Here is a 21114-nt window from a genome sequence, read left to right as displayed (position 1 = left end):
CTGAAGGATATAGATTTTCATTTAGCATAACAGAGCATCAAAATTATCTCTGTGTTATGTAATTGGGTATCTTAAGTTACCACCATCATTACTGTAGCCTTCAATTTTACTAAGTGAAATCTCTAGGCAGATTTATCTCTTCCCTAACATTAAAACTCAAATTGAAACTTTCCATTTAAGCTTAAGAATTACATATACTAAATTACTATCATAGCTACACAAAATATAAATTCTTCTCAAAAAACCTATATAATTTATGTTGTTTTTCCTCAGAGAGGAAAAATATAAACCAACTAACCAACTGCTTCTAGCCATTACCGGGTTTATTATTTAGGGTTTGTTTTTAGTTTTGCTTGTTTCTGTTTTAAGAGAGGACCTCTCTACATAGCCCTGGCTATCCTGGAATTCACTACGTAGACCAGGCTGTTGTTAAACTGAACTACCTGCCTCTGCCTCCTCACAGAGGTTTGCCTACCTCTCACACAATTTTTGCTGAACTCAAAGGTGTGTGCCACCACACTTGGTTTGTTTCATTTTGGGGGTTTTGTTTTAAGACAGGATTGTACTATGTAGCCTTGGTTAGCGTGTAGCTCACTATACAGACAAGGATGGTCATGAACTCAGAGACCTACCTGCTTCAGCCTTAGTGTGCTAGGATTAAAGGCAGAAGCTGCCAATCCCAGCCTGTTTTGTTTTTTTTTTTTGAGGTAAAAGCCTCAACTGCATAGCTTAGGCTGTCCGCAAATACTAGATCCATGTGATTCAGCCTCCTCCTGAGTGCTGGAATTACAGTATACAGCACCATATGCACCAACTTATTTTTATTATTAAATATTTTCTCTTAAAATAGCATGTAGAACAGAGCAAAACAAGACAAAAACTAATAAAAGTCCTAGGAACATGCTAAAATAATAGCACCTACTGAGCTAAGAAAACTAAGTGATCATTTTAAAGAAGTAGTAAGAATGTTTGATCTTACATCAATATCAACAAATTTCTGTTTCAAATACTGACCTTTGTCTAGGAACTATGAAGAGGGCTCGTACCAACTTCTTCCTGTTTGCCTTTGTGTTCATGTTCATGCAAAAATCCATGGCTGCCTAAAGGAAAAAGAACATTTTTATTTTGTATATATAAAAAAAATCCTTGGCATAGCTACTAAAAGTAAAAAACCTAAGCCAATGTTTTAATTGTTCTTAAACATCCCAAAATAGTTTTTAAGACACTAGTATTATAAACAATAAGCACATCCCAAACTGCAAGATCATTAAGCCCTAAAGTCCTTTCTTTCTAAAAATAAGTATCTCCTAGCCGGGTGGTAGCGGCACACGCCCTTAATCCCAGTACTTGGGAGGCAGAGGCAGACAGATCTGTGAGTTCAGGGCCAGCCTGGTCTATAAGAGCTAGTTCCAGGACAGGCTCCAAAGCTACAGAGAAACCAGTCTCAAACTAGCCCCCCTCAAAAAACCAAAATATATATTTCCCACTTTTAACAAAAATGAAACTTTGTATTGGGAATAGAACTTAAAGGTAGCTTTAAAAATCTAAGATGAGATTAAAGTACAAGTAACTTTAAAGTTCAATCTGTGTCTAATACCAAGTAAATGAGTACTAGGATAAGTAGTCATTTTCTTGTCTATTTATTTGTTTGTTTGTTTGTTTGTTTGTTTTCTCGAGACAGGGTTTCTCTGTGTATCTCTGGCTATCCTGGAACTTGCTCTACATACCAGGCTGGTCTCAAACTCATAGAGATCCACCTGCTTCTGCCTCCTAAGTGCTGGTATTAAAGGTGTGCACTACCACCGCACAACAGGATAAGGAACTTGTGCTGCAATTCAGTGGCAGAGTGTTTGCTTAGCATGTAGGAGGCCCTGGGATATTTAGTGAAAGTAAAGATATCTACTAGTGCTGGTAAGAACAACCAAAATACACTTTAGGAAGCAAACTGAGACTATTGCTGTCTTAAATCCAACACAAGCATAAAAAGATAAACAAGAGAAGACTTATACTCTAGAAAGTTCTTGGAAAACCAGAAACATTAGTTAGCTGGCACCATTGTCCCTGAGTATCCATAAGGAAATTGGTTCCAGAAATCTCCCAAGATATGCAAATTTACAGGTGCTCCAGTTGCGTATGTAAAATAGCAGTGTTTGCATGTAGCTTAGGCACATCTTCCCATATACTTTAAGTCATCTCTAGTTTACTGACAGTAACACAACGTAAATGCTTTAAAATATAGATAATAATTTCAACCTAAAAAAAAGTGTATGTGTTCAGAACAGATGCATTTTTTCCACAAAAAAAAAAAAATATTTACTACCTATGGTTAGCTGAATCTACAGAGGTGAAACCAGCCGATAGAGGGGTGTCTGTACTTACCTTCTGTTATCTATCTAAATGAATTAAGAAAAATAGACAAGGCAATAAAGACTTTCCTTGGGTAGCCTTCGCTGTCCTCAAACTCAGCCTCCTAACTGCTGGGATTAAAGGTGTGTACCACCCACTGCCCAGCTAAGACTTTCTTACCTTAATTATCAAAGGCCACTTAGGTAAACACACAAAGAAAGTTGTGTTAAAAAGTGTTCTACATGGGGGGCTGGCAAGATAGCTCAAAAGGATAAGGCACTTTCTGCCAAGCCTGATAACCTGAGTTTAATCCCCTGGACCTAATACACAGTGAAAAAGAATCAACTCCCATAAACTATCCTCTAAATTCCCTGGAGCAGTATGGGCTCGCTTGCACTCTCTCACCTTTCCCTCCCTCTCTCTCTGACACACAAGTCACACACAGACACACACTAAATAAATATAACAAAAATTTTAATGTTCCACATATCTGAAGCTAAGTATAGAATGTCAACATCTAGTACACACAGGGTTTATGTGAAATGAAATAAATAACACTCGAATAGAAAAACTACAAGAATTAATACATTCAAAGGTATCTTTAAAAACAAGAATCCAGGCATGGTGGCACACACCTCTATACTTAAGAGACAGAGACAGGGTAGTGAAAATTCTGCCAGTCAGTGCCTGCCATATAAGGATAAATAAGAATCAAGTAAGGTTAGTTGTATTTCTTTGCTGTATGACAACTCATTAAGCAGCTTTTTGAAAACTTGTTTCAAATGCTCAAGTAAATAAAATACAACTCAATAACCAATGTTTTACCTTACGTAAAGATAAATTTTCTGATCATCAAATTCATGGAGAGAAAAATGAATGGCATTCTCACAGAAGTCACTTAAGAAAATTCTTACTAGCTGGGCAGTGGTGGCGCACACCTTTAATCCCAGCACTTGGGGAGGCAGAAGCAGGCAGATCTTTGTGAGTTCAGGCCAGTCTGGTCTATAAGAGCTAGTTCCAGAACAGACTACAAAAGCTACAGAGAGACACTGTCTGGAAAAACAAACAAACAAAAAACCCAAAAAACAAAAAAAAAAAGAAAATTCTTACTTTGGGATAAATGATATACATAGAATTATAAGCTATGAGAGAAATTAAAAAGTCGAAAGTGAATTGTTTATGAATGAATATTCACAACAGTGATTCATCTGCTGTGAAGGAGACAACGTATGAACCAAGAAGGCTCACAATGAATTTGAGCTGACAGTGAGCGACCCATGTCTGAGCATATTTTTCCATCAGGAGATTTTAGAAGTAACTAGAGAACACAAATATGTCTTTTATTTACTTAAGAAAGATAAAAGAAACTACAGAAAACAACAACAATAAAGATGAGCTAGCTCAGCAACTAAGAACACTCGTTGCTCTTTCTGAAGACCTGGGTTCAATTCCTAGCACCCATAAGGAGGCTTACAACTATCTGTAACTCCATTCTGAGCATTTGACACCCTTTTCTGGCCTCTGTGGGCACCAGGCACACACACGGTGCACAAATATATGTATGGGTAAAAGATGACAGATAACTTAAAAATAAGTAAACCCTAAAAAAAGGAAAAGAGAATTTTAAAAAAAGATTAGAATGGTTGCCAGAAAACAAGAAAACTTAAAACTTTTCTCATTATTATATACACTAGCCAATGGATCCGAGGGTAAAGGCATTTGTCATCACACCTAACCTGAGCTTCATCCCCAGAATCCACACTATAGGAATAAATCAACTCTAATCACCAAATAAGTATATGGCAAAGGTGTCCATACATACATAACAAGTTTTAAAAAACAAAACAAAACAGAAACTACTGAGGGCTGGACTTTCCAGATGGGTCAGTGGTTAAGAGTACTTCCTGCTCTTTGAGAGTACCCAAGTTCCAAGTGCTGGGTGGTGGTGATAGCAATGTACAAATGTCTTTAATCCCAGCACTCAGCAGGCAGATCCCTGAGTTAGAGAAGCCTGGTCTACAAAGAGTTCCAGGACAGCCAGAGTTACCCAGAGAAACCTGTCTCAAATAACATTAAAAAAAAAAAAAAAAAAAAACAACAACAAAAACTCAGAGTACTCAAGTTTCATTCTCAGGACCGATTCTGCATCATTAACAACTTGCCTGTAACTCCAGATACAGGAGATCTGACTCCCACTCCTGGTTACCATGGGTATCAGCAAACATAACATTTATACGCTGATAAAACTAAAACTAAATCTAAAAAGAAAAACTACTGAAATAAAACATTTCTGATTGAGATAATAACTAATTTATGGGACTGGACAGATGGCTTGGTTGAGAGCACTGGCTGCTCTTCCAGATAACCGCTCTTCCAGAATTGAACTGGATTCAATTCTCAGCACCCACATGGCACATAAAACAAAAAAAATAAATCATTTAAAAAAAAGTCTTTCTTTTTGGCTTTTTGAGACAGGGTTTCTCTTTAGCTTTGGAGCCTGTCAAGGAGCTAGCTTTCATAGACCAGGCTGGCCTCAAAATCACAGAGATCCATCTGCCTCTGCCTCCCAAGTGCTAGGATTAAAGACATGCACCACCACTGCCAGCCTAAAATAATCTTTAAAAGAATTCATTTATTCCCTTAGATATATGGCTAAGGGAATTAAAACCTAGATGGTGCATGCCTTTAATCCCAGCACTTGGGAGGCAGAGGCAGGTGGATCTCTGTGAGTTCGAGGCCAGCCTGATCTACAAGATCTAGCTCCAGGTCAGCTAGGGCTGTTACACAAAGAAACCCTGTCTCAAAAAAACAAAAACAAAACAAACAAACAAAATACTAAGAAAACATTCATAGTCAATGACATCATATATACACAAATAATTTTACATTGTTCATTGATGTGGGATTCCCCTCTGGATACTGTGAATACCACTGGTGAATAAAGAAACTGCCTTGGCCTATTGATAGGGCAGAACTTAGGTATGCGGGGGGGGGGGGACTAAATTGAATGCAATACAAAGATTAATGGAGATGGGTTAAATTAATATGTAAGAGTTAGACAATAAGAAGCTAGAGCTAATGACCCAAGCAGTGTTTTAAATAATATAGCTTCTGTGTGATGATTTCGGGGCTGAGCAGCTGGGAACCAACAAGTGGCCTCCTTAAAACAGTTCATTACATATGAATGGTACATGGGTCCCCCAGTGTCCTTCATCCTTATCATTTGAGAGTTGAAAAATAAAACTAGGGCTGAAAAGGTGGCTCAGTGATGCCGAGTCTCATCTGAGATCTGAGATCAAACCCTGGGACCCATATGGAAGGAGAGAACCAATTTCCAAAGTTTGTCTCTGACCTCCACATGTATGCCATGGCATTTGTGTGCCCACACTGCATACAAAATAAAAAGATAGAACAGAAAATGTTTCGAAAAGACCTATTTCTCTAGTCTGTCAAGAATGTAAGAACTGATATTTAGAACCTGTAAGGAATTCTAATTGGTGACAGCACAAAAGATAGTGGCAAACCAAGTATTTTTCTTGCCAGTACATATTAAGCTCTATAACAAGAGGAAAGAACCCCAAAACCACACTTCAAAGCCATGGATGAATTAATATAAACCCATAACACAACACATAAAATTCAGGTATTTGTAATCTTGACAGCCTCTTACATTCACATCTGTAAAATGAATGCACAGACTTAGATGCATAAGAAAAATTTGAGCTTTATAAGCTTTTGTGGTTAAATATACAGCTTAAGTTTATTTGTGCCTTTATAAAATTATTGAATTACATTTTAGAAAGTCTTAAACCTTTCTGCCCAATTGCCACTTTTCCAAAACTCTTCAGTCATTCGGTTCTTTGAGAGCAACTATGGAAGAAATTCCTCTCAAGAATAAGCAATGGTCCAAAGGAAAGTGTTATTGATCTATCTGGCTCTGAGAAAGCTAACCCAGGATTTATTGGAAATGGCTCTAATACCAAGTTGAGAACTAGGGAACTACAGCTTGAGAGTTGTAGTAATTATGTAACTAATATACACTACTGTTGAGCTTCTCCATTGCAGCTTTATGCTAGCACCAAAATACAGAGTGGAAGTAAGCAGCCATGTCAAGATACTGTTCTCACTCTGAAATTACAAATAATGTATCTTTTGGGGACAGATTCAGTCATTTTTTTTATTGTTTTTATTGAGCTATATATTTTTCTCCAAGTAATCTTCTAAATGTCAAAGATAAAAGGGACCTGTGGAGGAAGCTATTAGGGAAATGAAAAAGACAAGGAATCATGGCAGCTATGATTGCTGTGTGTAGTGGTGTAGGGAAGACGCTGAAAACAGTTGCTATCTGCCCTATAGATATAGAACTTACTCAGTGCTACTGAGTAGAAATTGTTCACAGTACAAATAGGTGACCAGTTCAATGCCCATTCCAATGGAAAGTCATTATAAGGAAGCTCAAGACATGTATCTTGCATGAGAAATATGGCAATTTTAAGAATGCACAGTTTTTTTCTCAGTTTATGTTATTATTTACTGGATGCATTTACAAAAGACTTATATAGGTCTTGGTGAAAGAAAAAAATAACAGAAGCAATTAAGAGAGATAAGATAATAGGGTTTATGCCAGCTACACACAAATAATCATGCATAACTTACAGAAACTAAAGTCTGTAACATCAGATATCTGGAATAAATTTTATAAGATTATTGCCGATAAACCTGTTAGTATTAACTCTAACTAGAGTAGAAAAGTATCTCAGATTAGGAAGAATGCTTCCTCTCTGTATCAGTGAGAGTTCTCTAGACAGTCTGCTTAAAATATTAATATTCATCACATTGCAAATACTTTGGACAAAAGTGGTACTTCAAGACTTAAAAAAAAGGATTGCAGACGAGATTGGGCGCAATATCGTAATTAAGGGAGCCATTTGAGGATTGGCAAGAGACTGGACTCTAGAGGGGTTCCCAGGTATCCAAGGAGATCTCCCCAGCTTGCTCCTTGAGCAGCTGAGGAGAGGGCGCCTGAACTTGCCCTATACTATAGCCACTCTGATGAATATTTTGCATATCACCATAGAACCTTCATCTGGTGATGGATGGAGATAGAGACAGAGACCCACATTGGAGCACTGGACTGAGCTCCCAAGGTCCAAATGAGGAGCAGAAGGAGGGAGAACATGACCAAGGAAGTCAGGACCACGAGTGGTGCGTCCACTCACTGAGACAGTGGGACTCATCTAATGGGAGCTCACCAAGGCCAGCTGGACTGGGACTGATAAAGCATGTGATCAAACCAGTCTCTCTGAACGTGGCTGACAAGGAGGGCTGACTGAGAAGCCAAGGACAATGGCACTGGGTTTTGATTCTACTGCATGTACTGGCTTTGTGGGAACCTAGTCTGTTTGGATGCTAACCTTCCTAGACCTGGATGGAGGTGGGAGGACCTTGAACTTCCCACAGGGCAGGGAACCCCTGACTGCTTTTTGGACTGGAGAGGGAGGGGGAGGGGAAGTGGGGGGAGGGAAAGGGAAATGGGAGGGGAGGAGTTGAAAATTTGTGAAAATTATATATATATATATATATATATATATATATATATAAAGGATTGCAGAGATAAATGCTACAGTTACTAACTTTTTGAAAACTATACAGACCCTAGAGAATATTCAATTTAGAATGTGTTCAAACACATAAAAAGTAACAAAAATGGGGCTGGAGAGATAGCTCAGTGGTTAAGAGCATTGCCTGCTCTTCCAAAGGTTCTGAGTTTAATTCCCGGCAACCACATGGTGGCTCACAACCATCTGTAATGAGACCTGGTGCCCTCTTCTGGCCTGCAGACATACACACAGACAGAATATTGTATATGTAATAAATAAATAAATTTTTAAAAAACTAGTAACAAAAATGTCTCTATATCATTTGAAAAAAACCTAGAAATGACAGTTATGTAACTATGGGTCTCTAGAAGGGGCTCTTCTAAGCCCTATGAGGAAAAAAATGGAGAGAGATTAATAAATTTGATTTAAAAGTAAAAAGGAAGTCATTAGTAATTATACATATTTTCTATGACGAGTACTTTACACTGGGAGTTGGGAGGACCTTGGTCTTAGCATAGAGTGGGGAACCCTGATGGCTCCTTGGCCTTGAGAGGGAGGGAGGGGAGGTATGGGTGGAGGGGAGGGGAGGGAAGGGGGAGAAGGAGGGGAGAGAAAGGGGAGAAGGAGGGGAGGGAGGGGGGAGGAGGGAAGGAGATGGAAATTTTTAAATATAAAAAAAAATAAACCATGAGAAAAAAAAAAATTAAAAAAAAAAAAAATTTATTCAGAACTTCAAAGACCTTTTCTTTTTTTTTTTTTTTTTTTTTTTTTTTTGTTGTTGTTGCTTTGTTTTGTTTTGTTTTGAAGACAGGGTTTCTCCGTTTAGCTCTGGTTGTCCTGGAACTTTCTCTGTAGACCAGGCTGGCCTCAAAACTCAAGAGATTGGCTTGTCTCTGCCTCCCCAGAGCTGGGATTAAAGACATGACCCATCACCACCAAGCTAAAGACCCTTCTGTATAGGCAACATTTAATGTCAATTATCATATTAGAAACAATGAGAAGTTTCTAAAACATAAATTCACTTAAAAATAAAAATAAGTCTTTTAATAATTTGGGGGAGGCAAGATAGGGTGTCTCTATATAATAGCTTTGACTGTCCAGGAACTCACTTTATAGACCAGGCTAGCCTCAAACTCAGAGATCCATCCGCCTGTGCCTCGGTTGGGATTAAAGGTGTGCACCACCACTGCCTGGTTTTTAGTAAATGTCTTAAGGGTTTAAAAAAAAAAAAAAAAAACCCTACAATCTAAACATAAAGTAGTGAAAAATGGTAAATACTGTTTTAAGAAGCAGTTGGACTACACTAGGTGGTGATGGTGCACGCCTTTAATCACAGTACTCAGAAGGCAGAGGCAAGCAAATTTCTGATTCTGAGGATAGCCTTGTCTATAGGGCAAGTTCTGGGACAGCCAAGGCTACACAAAGAAACCCTGTGTCTAAATGAAAAAAAAAACCCCAACCAAACAAACAAAAAGAACCTCAGTTATCACAATTGTTTTTCTTTTCTTTTCAGACAGGGTTTTCTATATAGCAATAAATACACAGCCCAGGCTATCTTCTAACTCTCAGTCCTACCTGTCTCTTGACGACAGGACTGCACCACCATGTGGGACTCTATAAATTACTTTTCTGCAATTACTTTTCTCTTATACCATACCAAAATCTGACATGTAATTAGTTATTTAAATAAAGGTAGTTACAATGTGGAATCTAAAACTGTATCAAGCTGGGTAGTAGTGGTGCATACCTTTAAACCCAGCATTTGGGAGGCAGAGGCAGGCGGATCTCTGTGAGGCATTGCCTCCATCAGACTGGTCTGTGGGAATAACTGTGGGGCATTTCTTGATTGCTAACTGATGCAGGTAGGTCCAACCTATTGTGGGAAGTACCACCATCATCCTTAGGCATGGTGGTTTGGGCTGGCTAAAAAACGCAGTTGAACATAAACCCAGGAGCAAGCAGTGAACAGCAGTCCTCTATGGCTTCTGCTTCAAGTTCCTGTACCTAACTTTAACTTCCCTCAAGGATGACTATAGCCTACAGGATAAAAAAAATTTCTTCTCCCCAAGCTGTTTTTGGTCAGCATCTATCCCAGCAACAGAGAAGCAAACTAAACCAATACAAACTAAAACAGCCCAAATATGATGACCTGCAAATTCCTGATAGGCAATCCTGGTTCTACATAGCAAATTCCATGGTAGCCTGGGTTAAATACCAAGACCCTGGTCTTACAAAATAAAACAAGTATGTGATGATTTAAAAGAAAAATGGGGCTGGAATGATGGCTCAGAGGTTAAGAACACTGGCAGTTCTTTCAGAGGACCCAGTTTCAATTTTTAGCACCCACATGGCAGCTCACAACTGTCTATAACTGCACTTCCAGGGGTACTGACACCCTTACACAGACAATCATATAGGCAAAACAACAAAGCACATAAAATAAAAAATATAACAAATTGTTTTAAAAAAGGAAAACATACATACATACATATGGAAGTATACTCTAAAATTGAAATGCAATAAAAGCATTCATTTTATAGAACTAGTACTGATATTACATGAAAGTTAACATTTTAAAAATTAAAATTTATAGGCATGAAGAATAAAATGGTGTTAATTCCTTCATTTATATACATACAATACTAGGACATTCCTCACCACCAGGTCTGCAAACACCAAAACAGTAAAAGGTGGAGCACTCTGAATATTATGAAGGCATTTGTGGCCTTGGGTGCCATCAGAAATCTACACAGCACATTCTTCTCTCAAACCACATTTCTAAAACTGAAGGTCCCTATGTGCAGGGGAAAGGTATCAGACCAACAGGAATCTGGAGTTACCTCTACTTCTAAACAAAAAATGTATAACTAGCTCCAATTTTACCTATATTTACTCCCACAAAAGACTCCCTTTGAAAATAAAATGGTTCACTGTATGGTTGCCATAGCCTAAAAATACTGATATCTGACAGTTTAAGACTCTTCAAGATCTATATGTTTTGTTAAATTATATAAGGATAAGAAAACCCTTCTAAGAACTATAGGCAACTAAGGGATGGTGAGAGCAGGAGAAGCAGCCCCGATCCCTGGAAGAAGCCCTCTAACTTTATTTTGTATTTATGCATACATAGATATTTAACAGAAACAAAGAGAAGGCCAGGAACGTGAGAGCATGGGAGATGGCAACATAAGAGAAGCCAGAGGAAGGAGAGGGAATAGATGAAAATGATATAATTTTAACTTTTAAAAAATTATCAAATTTAATTAAATGAAAAGTTCATTAAAAAATACCTTGTCAATTAGATCTCGGTTGACACAGTTAGGCAACTGCTGGAGGAAAGCATCTACTATGAGTTTGAGGTGAGATCCCGTGCTGGCTTCTTCATCTTCTTGTTCTAATATAAAATTAGTTTGTGGATAGGTTAAAAAAAATAGAGACTGTAAGAACAAAATCATCCAATCATTAGTGATCTGAAAAATGAACCATTAAGAAGATAAGTTTGTATGGTACATGTATGCACATGTTTATGTGCAAATGTGCATGCCTGTGCAGAGGTCAGAGGAACGGAGGGGAGTCACGTGTCCAGTTTCTTCTTAAATCCAGAACTTCTGCCTCTTGGCTAGGCTGACACCCAGCAAGTGCCAATGATCCTCTTATCTTTGCTCCCCAAAGAACTGGGGTGGTAAGCATGATGAAGACAATGTCCACCTTATTATATGGGTGCTGGGATCTAAATGCTGGTTCTTATAGATATGCAACAAGTGTTCTTTACCACTGAGCTCTCTCTCCAGACCAGAAAAAAAAACACTCTGTAAAGTATTTATAGAGGGCTAAGGATATTGGAGATATCCCTAAAATCATAATATCAAGTCACTATCATATTTCAGATACTAATTATAAACAACTTTTACCCTAAAATGGTATAGGAGGTCCTTCTGTATTTGTGTTGCCTTCATTGGTTGAATAAAGAAACTGCCTTGGCCTTTTGACAGGGCAGAACTTAGATAGGTGGGGAGGACAGAACTGAATTCTGGGAGGAAGAAAGCAGAGACAGGCAGACGCCATGAATCTCTGGCCTGAGATGGATGTAGGTTAGAATCTTGCCCATAAGCCACAGTCACATGGTGATACACAGATTTAGAACCCATTCAGAAACGGGTTAATCAACATGTGAGTGTTAGTTAATAAGAGGCTAGAAACAATGGGCCAGGCAGTAATTTAATTAATAGAATTTCTGTGTGGTTATTTCGGGGTTTAAGCTTGTAAGGCGGCGGGATGCAGCCCACCCCTCCTATTATATAAATATACACAAAATTTTTTAAATCTATTCAAAACATTCATATAGCTTTACAATAAATCTAGTAGTTTTATCTTCCTGATATTTATTTTCTCACTTTCTGCAATTAATATCCCCACCAACTTTTGCTGCTAAAGAACTAAGGTTCCTCATTCTGTGTTATTTTGGGGGTGGTTGCTGCCAAAGCACAGCACACTATCAGCCGTTGAACAATCTGTATAAGCACAGCATAGGACTAAAGCCTTTCTGTGATATTTATACACAGCCAGTGAAAGAAACTCTTTGAAGTCATGAGCTAGTATGATTTAGACCTAAGGAATTTATTAGACACGTCCATGGCTCTTCTTGCTGACATAGAAAAACAAAATTTGCTGATATAGAAAAATAAAACTATGAAGCAAACAGAGAAAATAAATACTGATAGAAGGTATCATTCTAATTAAAAGTCCTAGCACAGAGTAGAAAGATGGCTCAGCAGTTAGCACTTGTTGCTCTTCTAGAGGACAAGAATTCATTTCCCAGCAGGCACATCAGATAGTTCACACTTGCCTATAATTACAGTTCCAACACCCTCATCTAGCCTCTGCGGGCGCCTGCACACATATTCACATGTGCAAATAAATAAAGGTAACTATTTAGAAAACAATAAGTATACTTATTACTAAAGAGAAAACTACTCAATTTTTAAAAGATATTTATTTATTTATTATGTATACAATGTTCTGTCTGTGTATATGCCTGTAGGCCAGAAGAGGGCACCAGACCTCATTACAGATGGTTGTGAGCCACCATGTGGTTGCTGGGAATTGAACTCAGGACCTTTGGAAGAGCAGGCAATGCTCTTAACCACTGAGCCATCTCTCCAGCCCAAAACTACTCAATTTAAGAGATAGATAAAATTAAAACTAAACAATGAAATCCAGTCACGTCTATCTCAACGTTTTTAGGGTAACTTTCAAACATGTTTATGGCAAATCCTAATAACAACTATAATAGAATTAAAATATTTAGGGCTGGGGAATAACTCAGTGTAATTGGGGTGTAAGTATGAGGGCCTGAGTTTGACAGACACTGAAACACACATCTGTAATCCCTCTGTTCCTATGGGAGGATGGGAGATGAAAATAGGAGAATCCCCATAAACTCATAGGCCTGGTAGCTGGCATAGAAGGCAGAGAACAAAAAAGAGGCCCTGTTTCGAAGAAGGTGAAAAGTAAGTGCCAACACTCTAGGTTGTCACCTGATTTCCATACACATGGAAATCTACCCCCCGCCCCCCCCCCACACACACACATATATTCAGGACAATGTTAACACATTGTTGGGAAAGTATTAAGAAATATTTTAACATCTTTATAATTAAAATATTTGAAATACACATGATCAGTAAAGCTAATAGTCATATAATATTAAGATTCTAACTTAAATCAAATTCTCTGAGTGGCAAAGTAAAGAAAACAGAAAAGATAATTAGAAAACCAGTTGGGGCTGGAGAATGGCACAGTGGTTAAGAACACTTATTAATCTTGCAGAGGACTGGGGTTCTGGTCCCATCACTCATACAATGGTTCATAACCTCCCCTAACTCCAATTTTAGGGAATCTGATGCCTTCTTTTGAATTCCATGGGCACAGGAACACAAATGGTGCACATATATACTTACATGCCAAACACTCATACATATAAAATAAAAAAATAAATAAAAAACATTAAGAAAACAATGAGGATTAAAAAGAAAAGATCCATATTTTTCAGTAAGAGGTTTGTGTGAAAAATAACAAAAAATAAAAACTAATGAAACAGGCTTTTACCTTGTTCATCAAGGAGTTTCTTTGTAAGGTCTTCAGCTTCATCTCCACCTTCTAACTCCAGCGTATCATCATTAATCTCTAGATTCTCCAACTCAAGTTCCAAGTCATCAGGACTTGATGCCTCCTTATTATCCTTTGGTTCTTTTGCCTCTGTTTAAAAACAAAGAATAAGAAACTGGGATATAATGGCAGAATATTTGCCTAGCATGCAGGGGGCCTTGGGTTCAATACAGTAAAAATAATTAAAATATATAAAAACAAACGAAAATATATTTGAGTCAGTCCAAAATACTGTACAGGGCTAGAGAGATGGCTCAGCAGCTAAAGAACACTGGCTGCACTTCCAGAGGACCCAAGTGTGATGCCCAACATCCACAAGGCAGTTCACAACTGTCTGCAACAGCAGTTCCAATGGGTATAACACCTCTTCTGTTCTTCAAGGGCTCTAGGCATGCATGTGGAACAAAGATACACATGCAGGCAAAATTCCCGACATAGAAAAACAAAAAACAAATCTTTTAAATCCTACTACAAAAATATTAAAGATTCACAAAATCTATGTAACTTCTCTAAAATTCTTATGCCTGCTCCCAAAAAAATATTATATAAAGTTTGACAAGTTTATATGACTTGTCTAAACCCTTAGGTATACTTCTGGCAAATCTGAATGAAAACTAAATAGAGATTTTTATAAAATAGATTAAGCTTACTGATCCATAAAATATGAATATTTTCAATTTTGTTGTCTTTTTAATGGTTTTTAAATTTTATTTTATGTGTGTAAGTGTTTGGCTTGTATGTAAATATGTATGACCATCTGTATTCCTAGTGACCATTGGAATAAGCCACCCAACTCCTTCATTTCTATATTGGAAATATATATGGAAAGAGGAAGGGGAAAAAACAACAAGGAAGAAAGAAAAGGGAGGGATGGAGGCAGGCTAGCTAGCTAGCTAACTAACATGTTCCTTAGCATAATCTCATAAGAAAGCTCTCAAACTCCAAGATAAATTTAGGTCAATCCATCCCCCAGCGCTCTCTCTCTCTCTCTCTCTCTCTCTCTCTCTCTCTCCCCATCTCTCTCCCCCCCCCGTCTCTCTCTCCCTCCCTCTCTCTCTCTCCCCACTCTCCCTTTAAATTTAACTTTATTTGTATGGATGTGATGCCTAAATGTATGCCTGTGGAGACCAGAAGAGGGGTGAGATCCCATGGAATTGGAATTAGACATGGCTATAAGCTGCTCTGTGGGTGCTGGGAATCAAACCTGCCTGGGTCCTCTGGAAAAACAGCCAGTGCTCTTAACCACTGAGGTATCTCTCCTGTCTCCTCTTTTTTTTATTTCTATATGCAGTATGATCTTTCTTGGGTTATGCAGGAGGTAACACTGAAATATAATTTGATATGAAAATTAACTTAGTAGCAATATATTAAACAAATTAGAAAAGACTAAAGGCAAAGAAAAAATAATCAGGAAGGAGGTTAGAGGAAACAAATGAGCCTAACAAAGGAAAATGGCTAGAAATAAATAAAATAGAACCAAACCTTACTTCAACAAAATTGGTAAAATGTTGTTATCTGTAGAAGTTGAGTAACACGTAAATATGAGTCCATCATTCTAGCCTTTATCTCCTTGAGATTTAAAAAAAAAAATCTATTTATTAAGTGAGAAAGAGAGAGAAAGAAAGAATGTGTACTTTTGTGGCTCAATCCTGTAACACCCGCACTAAGGAGACTGAGGCAGGAAGGCTAATATATGTTCAAGACTAATCTGAGATAATGTTCTAGGCCATTCAGGGCTACAGAGGGAGATGCTGTCTCAATAAAATAAAATTTAAAAACTCAAGCTAAAAACTTTATGTTTATATATCCAAACATATATAAAAAATGAAAAAAGGCTTTTAAATATATATTCAAACCACCTAAAATATTATCAGTTTCATGTCTTCTATTATCCTTTAAATTCTGCAATGAAGGAAGAAATGTTTCATATCATGATAGTCAATGTTATACAAAGATATAAAAAAGCTCTACAGAAAGCTCTTGTTGCCTTCTAAATATAGAGACTACACTCAGCAATTATTTGCCGAATTCCTACTATTCAGCTACATGTTGTTCTAAACACCAGAGATACAACTTGACTGTAATAAACATAAAGGTCACTTCCCATATGAAGCATGTATCTACCCCTCTATATTATCTGGCTATCAAAAGAGTATTTATAGATTGGAAAGATGGCTCAGCAGGGAAAGGTACTTGCTACCAAGCCAACCTGATTTTGATCCCTGGAGGCAACACTGTGGAAAGAAGAGAAATGACTCTCAGGAGTAGTCCTCTGCCTGCCACATGTGTGCCACCACATGTGTACACATATGGAGAAAACAGAAGGGAAGACGTATCTTTTGTATTTTATAAAAGGATTTACTGCACAGGGTTACAGCTCAGTGGAAAGTGTTTACCTCAGGCCCTCTTCTTACTAATATATTTTAGTTATTAATTAACACAAGGTTAATCTCCAATACAAAAAAAAAACACATTTACTGATTAGTGAGTACACATTCACAACTACAGTAAGCTAGTGAATGCTGAATTTTAAAATATGGCTCCTATGCTTATAATAGGTATAACTTACCTGAGGAAGTTAAACTAATATTCATGAAGAAGTCAAGTGGAGTACAGTGGGTGAACATATTATAAGTAATGTTTGAAAGGTTTACATAAGGCAAGACTGGTGTACTCAGAGACTGAATGTTTAGGATAGAAAAGTCAAGGTATAATAGACATGAAGTACTGTAAGTCTGAGACAAATTATGCAATGTTTTTGAGACAATGATAACAATTTTAAACTGGGTTTCAAACTTGGGTAATGCCATTACAATTATCACTAGGAGGCACTTGGATATCTTGAGTTTCAGAACAGCTGAGGCTACACAGGAAAAACAAACAAACAGACAAAAAACTATCACTGGGTATGGTGGCTCAACCTTTAATCACAGCACTCCAGAGGCATAAGCAAGTAGCTTTCTTTAAATTTAAGGCTGGCCTGATATACATCGTTTTCCAGGACAGCCAAAAATACAAAGTGTGGTAGTTTGAATGTACTTGGCCCCCCCAATGCCACAGGGTGTGGCACTAGGGAAGTATGGCTTTGTTGGAGTGATATTGATGGAAGAAGTGTGTTACTGTGGGGGGGGCAGGTTTTGAGGTTTACAAGAGTTGCCCGTGCCATGGTCATAGCATCTTTCCAGCGCAATAAAAACCCTAAGACAGAAGTTGGTACTGGGGCTGGAGTATTGCTGTGATAGACCAGACCATGTTTTTGTCTAGAGTAATATGGACTTTGAAGCTGTGGATTAGAAAAGCAACTGCATGTTTTAAGTGTTGTCTAATGGGCCAGACAAGTAGGAGCATGGAAGACAACAGTGCTGATTTGATGAACCATGGGGGCTCACTCAAGAGGATTCACAGGAAGAATTTTGTATGTTGCCTAAAGATTGTACTTGTGATATTTTGGTGAAGAATGTGGCTATCTTTTGCCCTTGCCTGAAGAGTCTGCCTGAGGTCAAAGTGAAAATTTTTTTGAGTATCTTGCATATCACCATAGAACCTTCATCTGGCAATGGAAGGAGATAGAGACAGAGACCCACATTGGAGCACTGGACTAAGCTCCCAAGGCCCAGACAAAGAGCAGAAGGAGGGAAAACATGACCAAGGAAGTCAGGACCGTGAGGGGTACATCTACCCACGGAGCTCTAATAGGAGCTCACCAAGGCCAGCTGGACTGGGACTGAACAAGCATGTGATCAAACCGGACTCTCTGAATGTGGCTGACAATGAGGGCGGAAGGAGGGTAAGATGGCTAAGTGGGTAAAGCATGTGCCCTGCAAGCTTGAAAACCAAGTTTGATCCCTGGAATCCACATGAAGACAGATAGAGAGAACTAACTGTAAAGTTCTCCTCTGATCTCCACACACTATCCCCAACCATTGACACACATTAAATATGCACAATAATAATATAAATAACATTTGAAAAAATAGTTTACCTTTGGAATCATCTTTGTTAGCATCTTTGTTCTGACTTTTTTCATTATCTTTAAACAAAATGGCTGGAACAAATGCTTTCAAATCAATGAGGTTTTCATAAAAATTCCGAGCATCTTCATCTTCCCATATACCACCTTCTAAGTCATATTCTCCAGGTTTACCAGGTGTAAATATATCGATTCCAGGTCCATGCTCTACAATAAAATAAAACATGAGCAGATAACACTATTTCAGAAATGGTATGGTAAACATAGCATTTTACATTTTATTTTCAATTTTGTAGCTACTAAATCTCTATTGTTTCAACTGACTAGAATTTCTTTAAACAAGAAGCACTTGAGATTACACATGATAACTTTTTTGGTTTTTTTGTTTTGTTTTGTTTTTAGAGACAGGGTTTCTCTGTGTATCCCCAGCTTTCCTGGAGTTCACTCTGCAGACCAGGCTAGTCTTGAACTCAGAGATCCATCTGCATCTGCCTCCTGAATGTTGGATTAAAGGTTAGTGCCAATATGTCTGGCTACTTTTTAAAAGTTTATTTATTCTTATTATGTGTATGCATAAGTGTGTGTGTGCCTGTTTGGGTTTACTGGATTCCCTGGAACTGGAGTTATAAATGTTGAATGTAGGGGCTGGGCTCCAAACCTCTGTCTTTTGGAAGAACAATAAGTGTTCTTAATTAACTGCTAAGCCATCTTTTCAGCCAGTGATGATCTATCTATATTTCTTTTTCTTTCTTTCTTTCTTCCTTCCTTCCTTCCTTCCTTCCTTCCTTCCTTTCTTTCTTTTCTTTCTTCCCTTCCCTTCCCTCCCTCCCTTCCTCCCTCCCTCCCTCCCTCCTTCCTTCCTTTCTTGTTTTGTTTTGCTTTTTTGAGACACAGTTTCTCTATACAACAGCTCTGGTTGTCCTAGAACTTGCTCTGTAGACCAGATTGACCTCAAACTCAGAAAACTCAAATCCGCCTGCCTCTGCCTCGGGAGTGCTGGGATTAAAGGTGTGCGCCACCATTGCCAGGCCCATTTTCTAAAATTGTAATTATTATGTTAGGTGTGTATATGGGCAAATGTGTGTTCGAGGCCAGAAGACAATTTCCAAAAGTCAGTTTTCTCCTCCTAGTTCCATGGGATTCTGAGAGGCATATTTCCATAAAAACATCTAGAATCCTATGTATTTTTGTAAAAAAGTCCACTGAATAAGTAACACAATTACACACACACACACACACACACATATGCTGCTTTGACTTTTAAGGTTGATTTATGAGCTATCATCTTGAAAATACTGACTCTTCTAATATTGAGGCTGCCAGGCTTATGAAGCAAGTACTTTTACCCACTGGGCCATCTCATCAGGAAGCATGTGACCAAAGTTTAGTGTGATGGTACACACCTGTAATCCTAACCAAATCAGTAAGGGCTCAGGCCCAACAAGAAACCATCTTAAAAAATTAAGGTAGCCTGGCACTAAAGTACATGTCTTTAACATAAGTGCTCAGGAGGAAGAGGAGGTGGATCTCTGAGGGCTATACAAGGGCTATATAAATCTTATATTTATTTTATGTGTATGTTTTGTCTGCATGTATGCTATGTGTAACAGATGCGGGAGTGGTGCCCGAGGGAGGATACTGTGCACTGGCAAGATGACTGAATAGGCAAATATATTGCTACCAAGCTTGATGACACGAGCTCAATCTCAAGAACCCACACAGTGAAAGCAGGGAACTCCACAAAGTCTCTCTGTCTCCTCTCTCTCTCTCCCCTCTCCTCTCTCTCTCTGTCTCACACACACACACACACACACACACACACACACACACACACACACACACACACACTGGGTTATATCTTACCTTCTGGTGTCGGTTTGTCCTGAGGAAGATCTGGCATATTTTCATCCAAAAGGTCTGCTAAGGACTGAGAATTTGCCAGCAGCTTCTGGTAAGACATTGCAAATTCCTCATACTGTTTATGCCTATCTTCACTTAGCTCACCTTTAGAATGCAGAATGCGCCTATAAACAAATGATGAAGTAATCTGATAAGCTTGTCAAAGCAGACATGATCATGGGAAATAGTCCATAAAATTTGATCTTACCACAGAAATTTAACATAATGTTCTTTGCTAACTTACTATTCTTTTTTATCTCACATTCTCTGGCTATATATAAAAGCTAAAATACAATAATAACAACAAAAACGCTGGGGGAAAAAAAAACCTACCCAAGCAATTAAGTTTACTCAAAGATTAAAAAGTATGTATTCAGAATTACCATAATATTTAACTTTACTAATTAACGAAGTATTTAGTATTCTGTTACAAGGACGGAACTCTTTAGTCTCCAAACATCCCAGATTACTCACTCACCTACGGAAACCTTTTCTGTGTGTAACAAGTATCAGTTTTATTTTTGAAGTATCAGCTGCCATTAGAAGCACAACAATGTGTGGATTCACTAAATCAATCATTACTTTACTTTCCCAAATCTTATTAGGGTTTACAGTGAGAAATTTTCAGATGGGGTATAGCTCTGTGGGCAAAAACTTCCCTCGTATGCAAAATAGCCTGGATTTCAACCATAGGAACACACACACACAAAAAAGGGGAGCAGTGGAGGGAAAAATAATTTACTATGAGATATGCTTAAAATAAATTTAAATTTTTGAATCACTGACTTAAAAATGTTTTAGCAACTTTTGTCAAAACAGTTTAGCCATAATTACCGAGGCTAAAAGCATTTCTCTATAAAGGCCAAAACTACTGTCTTAAAAGTTTGCTATTATTTACTTCAAAGTAATGTAATAAGCAAAATAAGTTTCTTTCAGCAAGTTCACAGATTTTAAAAGTTAAAACAAAAAAATATATGAAGGAAACTGTTAATATTACTATGAACTTATTAAAATATTTAATCATTTTAAAGACAAATTTGGGGAAATTTTTAGTTAAAACAAATAAAGTGATTCAAATATTCACAATGGATTGTCAAAATGGATCAGCCAACACACTTGCCATCAAGCCTG

General features: G+C 37.9%; 1 protein-coding gene across 5 annotated transcripts in view; it reads right to left on the bottom strand.

The window, feature by feature from the left end:
• Nucleotides 1-21114, bottom strand: part of Upf2 (UPF2 regulator of nonsense mediated mRNA decay) — a 112494-nt gene that overhangs the window by 72146 nt on the left and 19234 nt on the right. For all 5 annotated transcript variants that reach the window (XM_038334142.2, XM_038334145.2, XM_038334146.1 and 2 more), the window contains exons 4-8: nt 19948-20108; nt 18097-18291; nt 14055-14204; nt 11237-11340; nt 1015-1100 (exon numbers count right to left, since the gene is read on the bottom strand). In XM_038334142.2, the coding sequence (XP_038190070.1) occupies nt 1015-1100; nt 11237-11340; nt 14055-14204; nt 18097-18291; nt 19948-20108 (696 nt within the window). The remainder of the gene's footprint in view (nt 1-1014; nt 1101-11236; nt 11341-14054; nt 14205-18096; nt 18292-19947; nt 20109-21114) is intronic.

Source organism: Arvicola amphibius, chromosome 6, assembly GCF_903992535.2.
Source record: "Arvicola amphibius chromosome 6, mArvAmp1.2, whole genome shotgun sequence".
Classification (NCBI taxonomy): domain Eukaryota; kingdom Metazoa; phylum Chordata; class Mammalia; order Rodentia; family Cricetidae; genus Arvicola; species Arvicola amphibius.
This window is presented reverse-complemented; position numbering and strand designations above follow the sequence as displayed.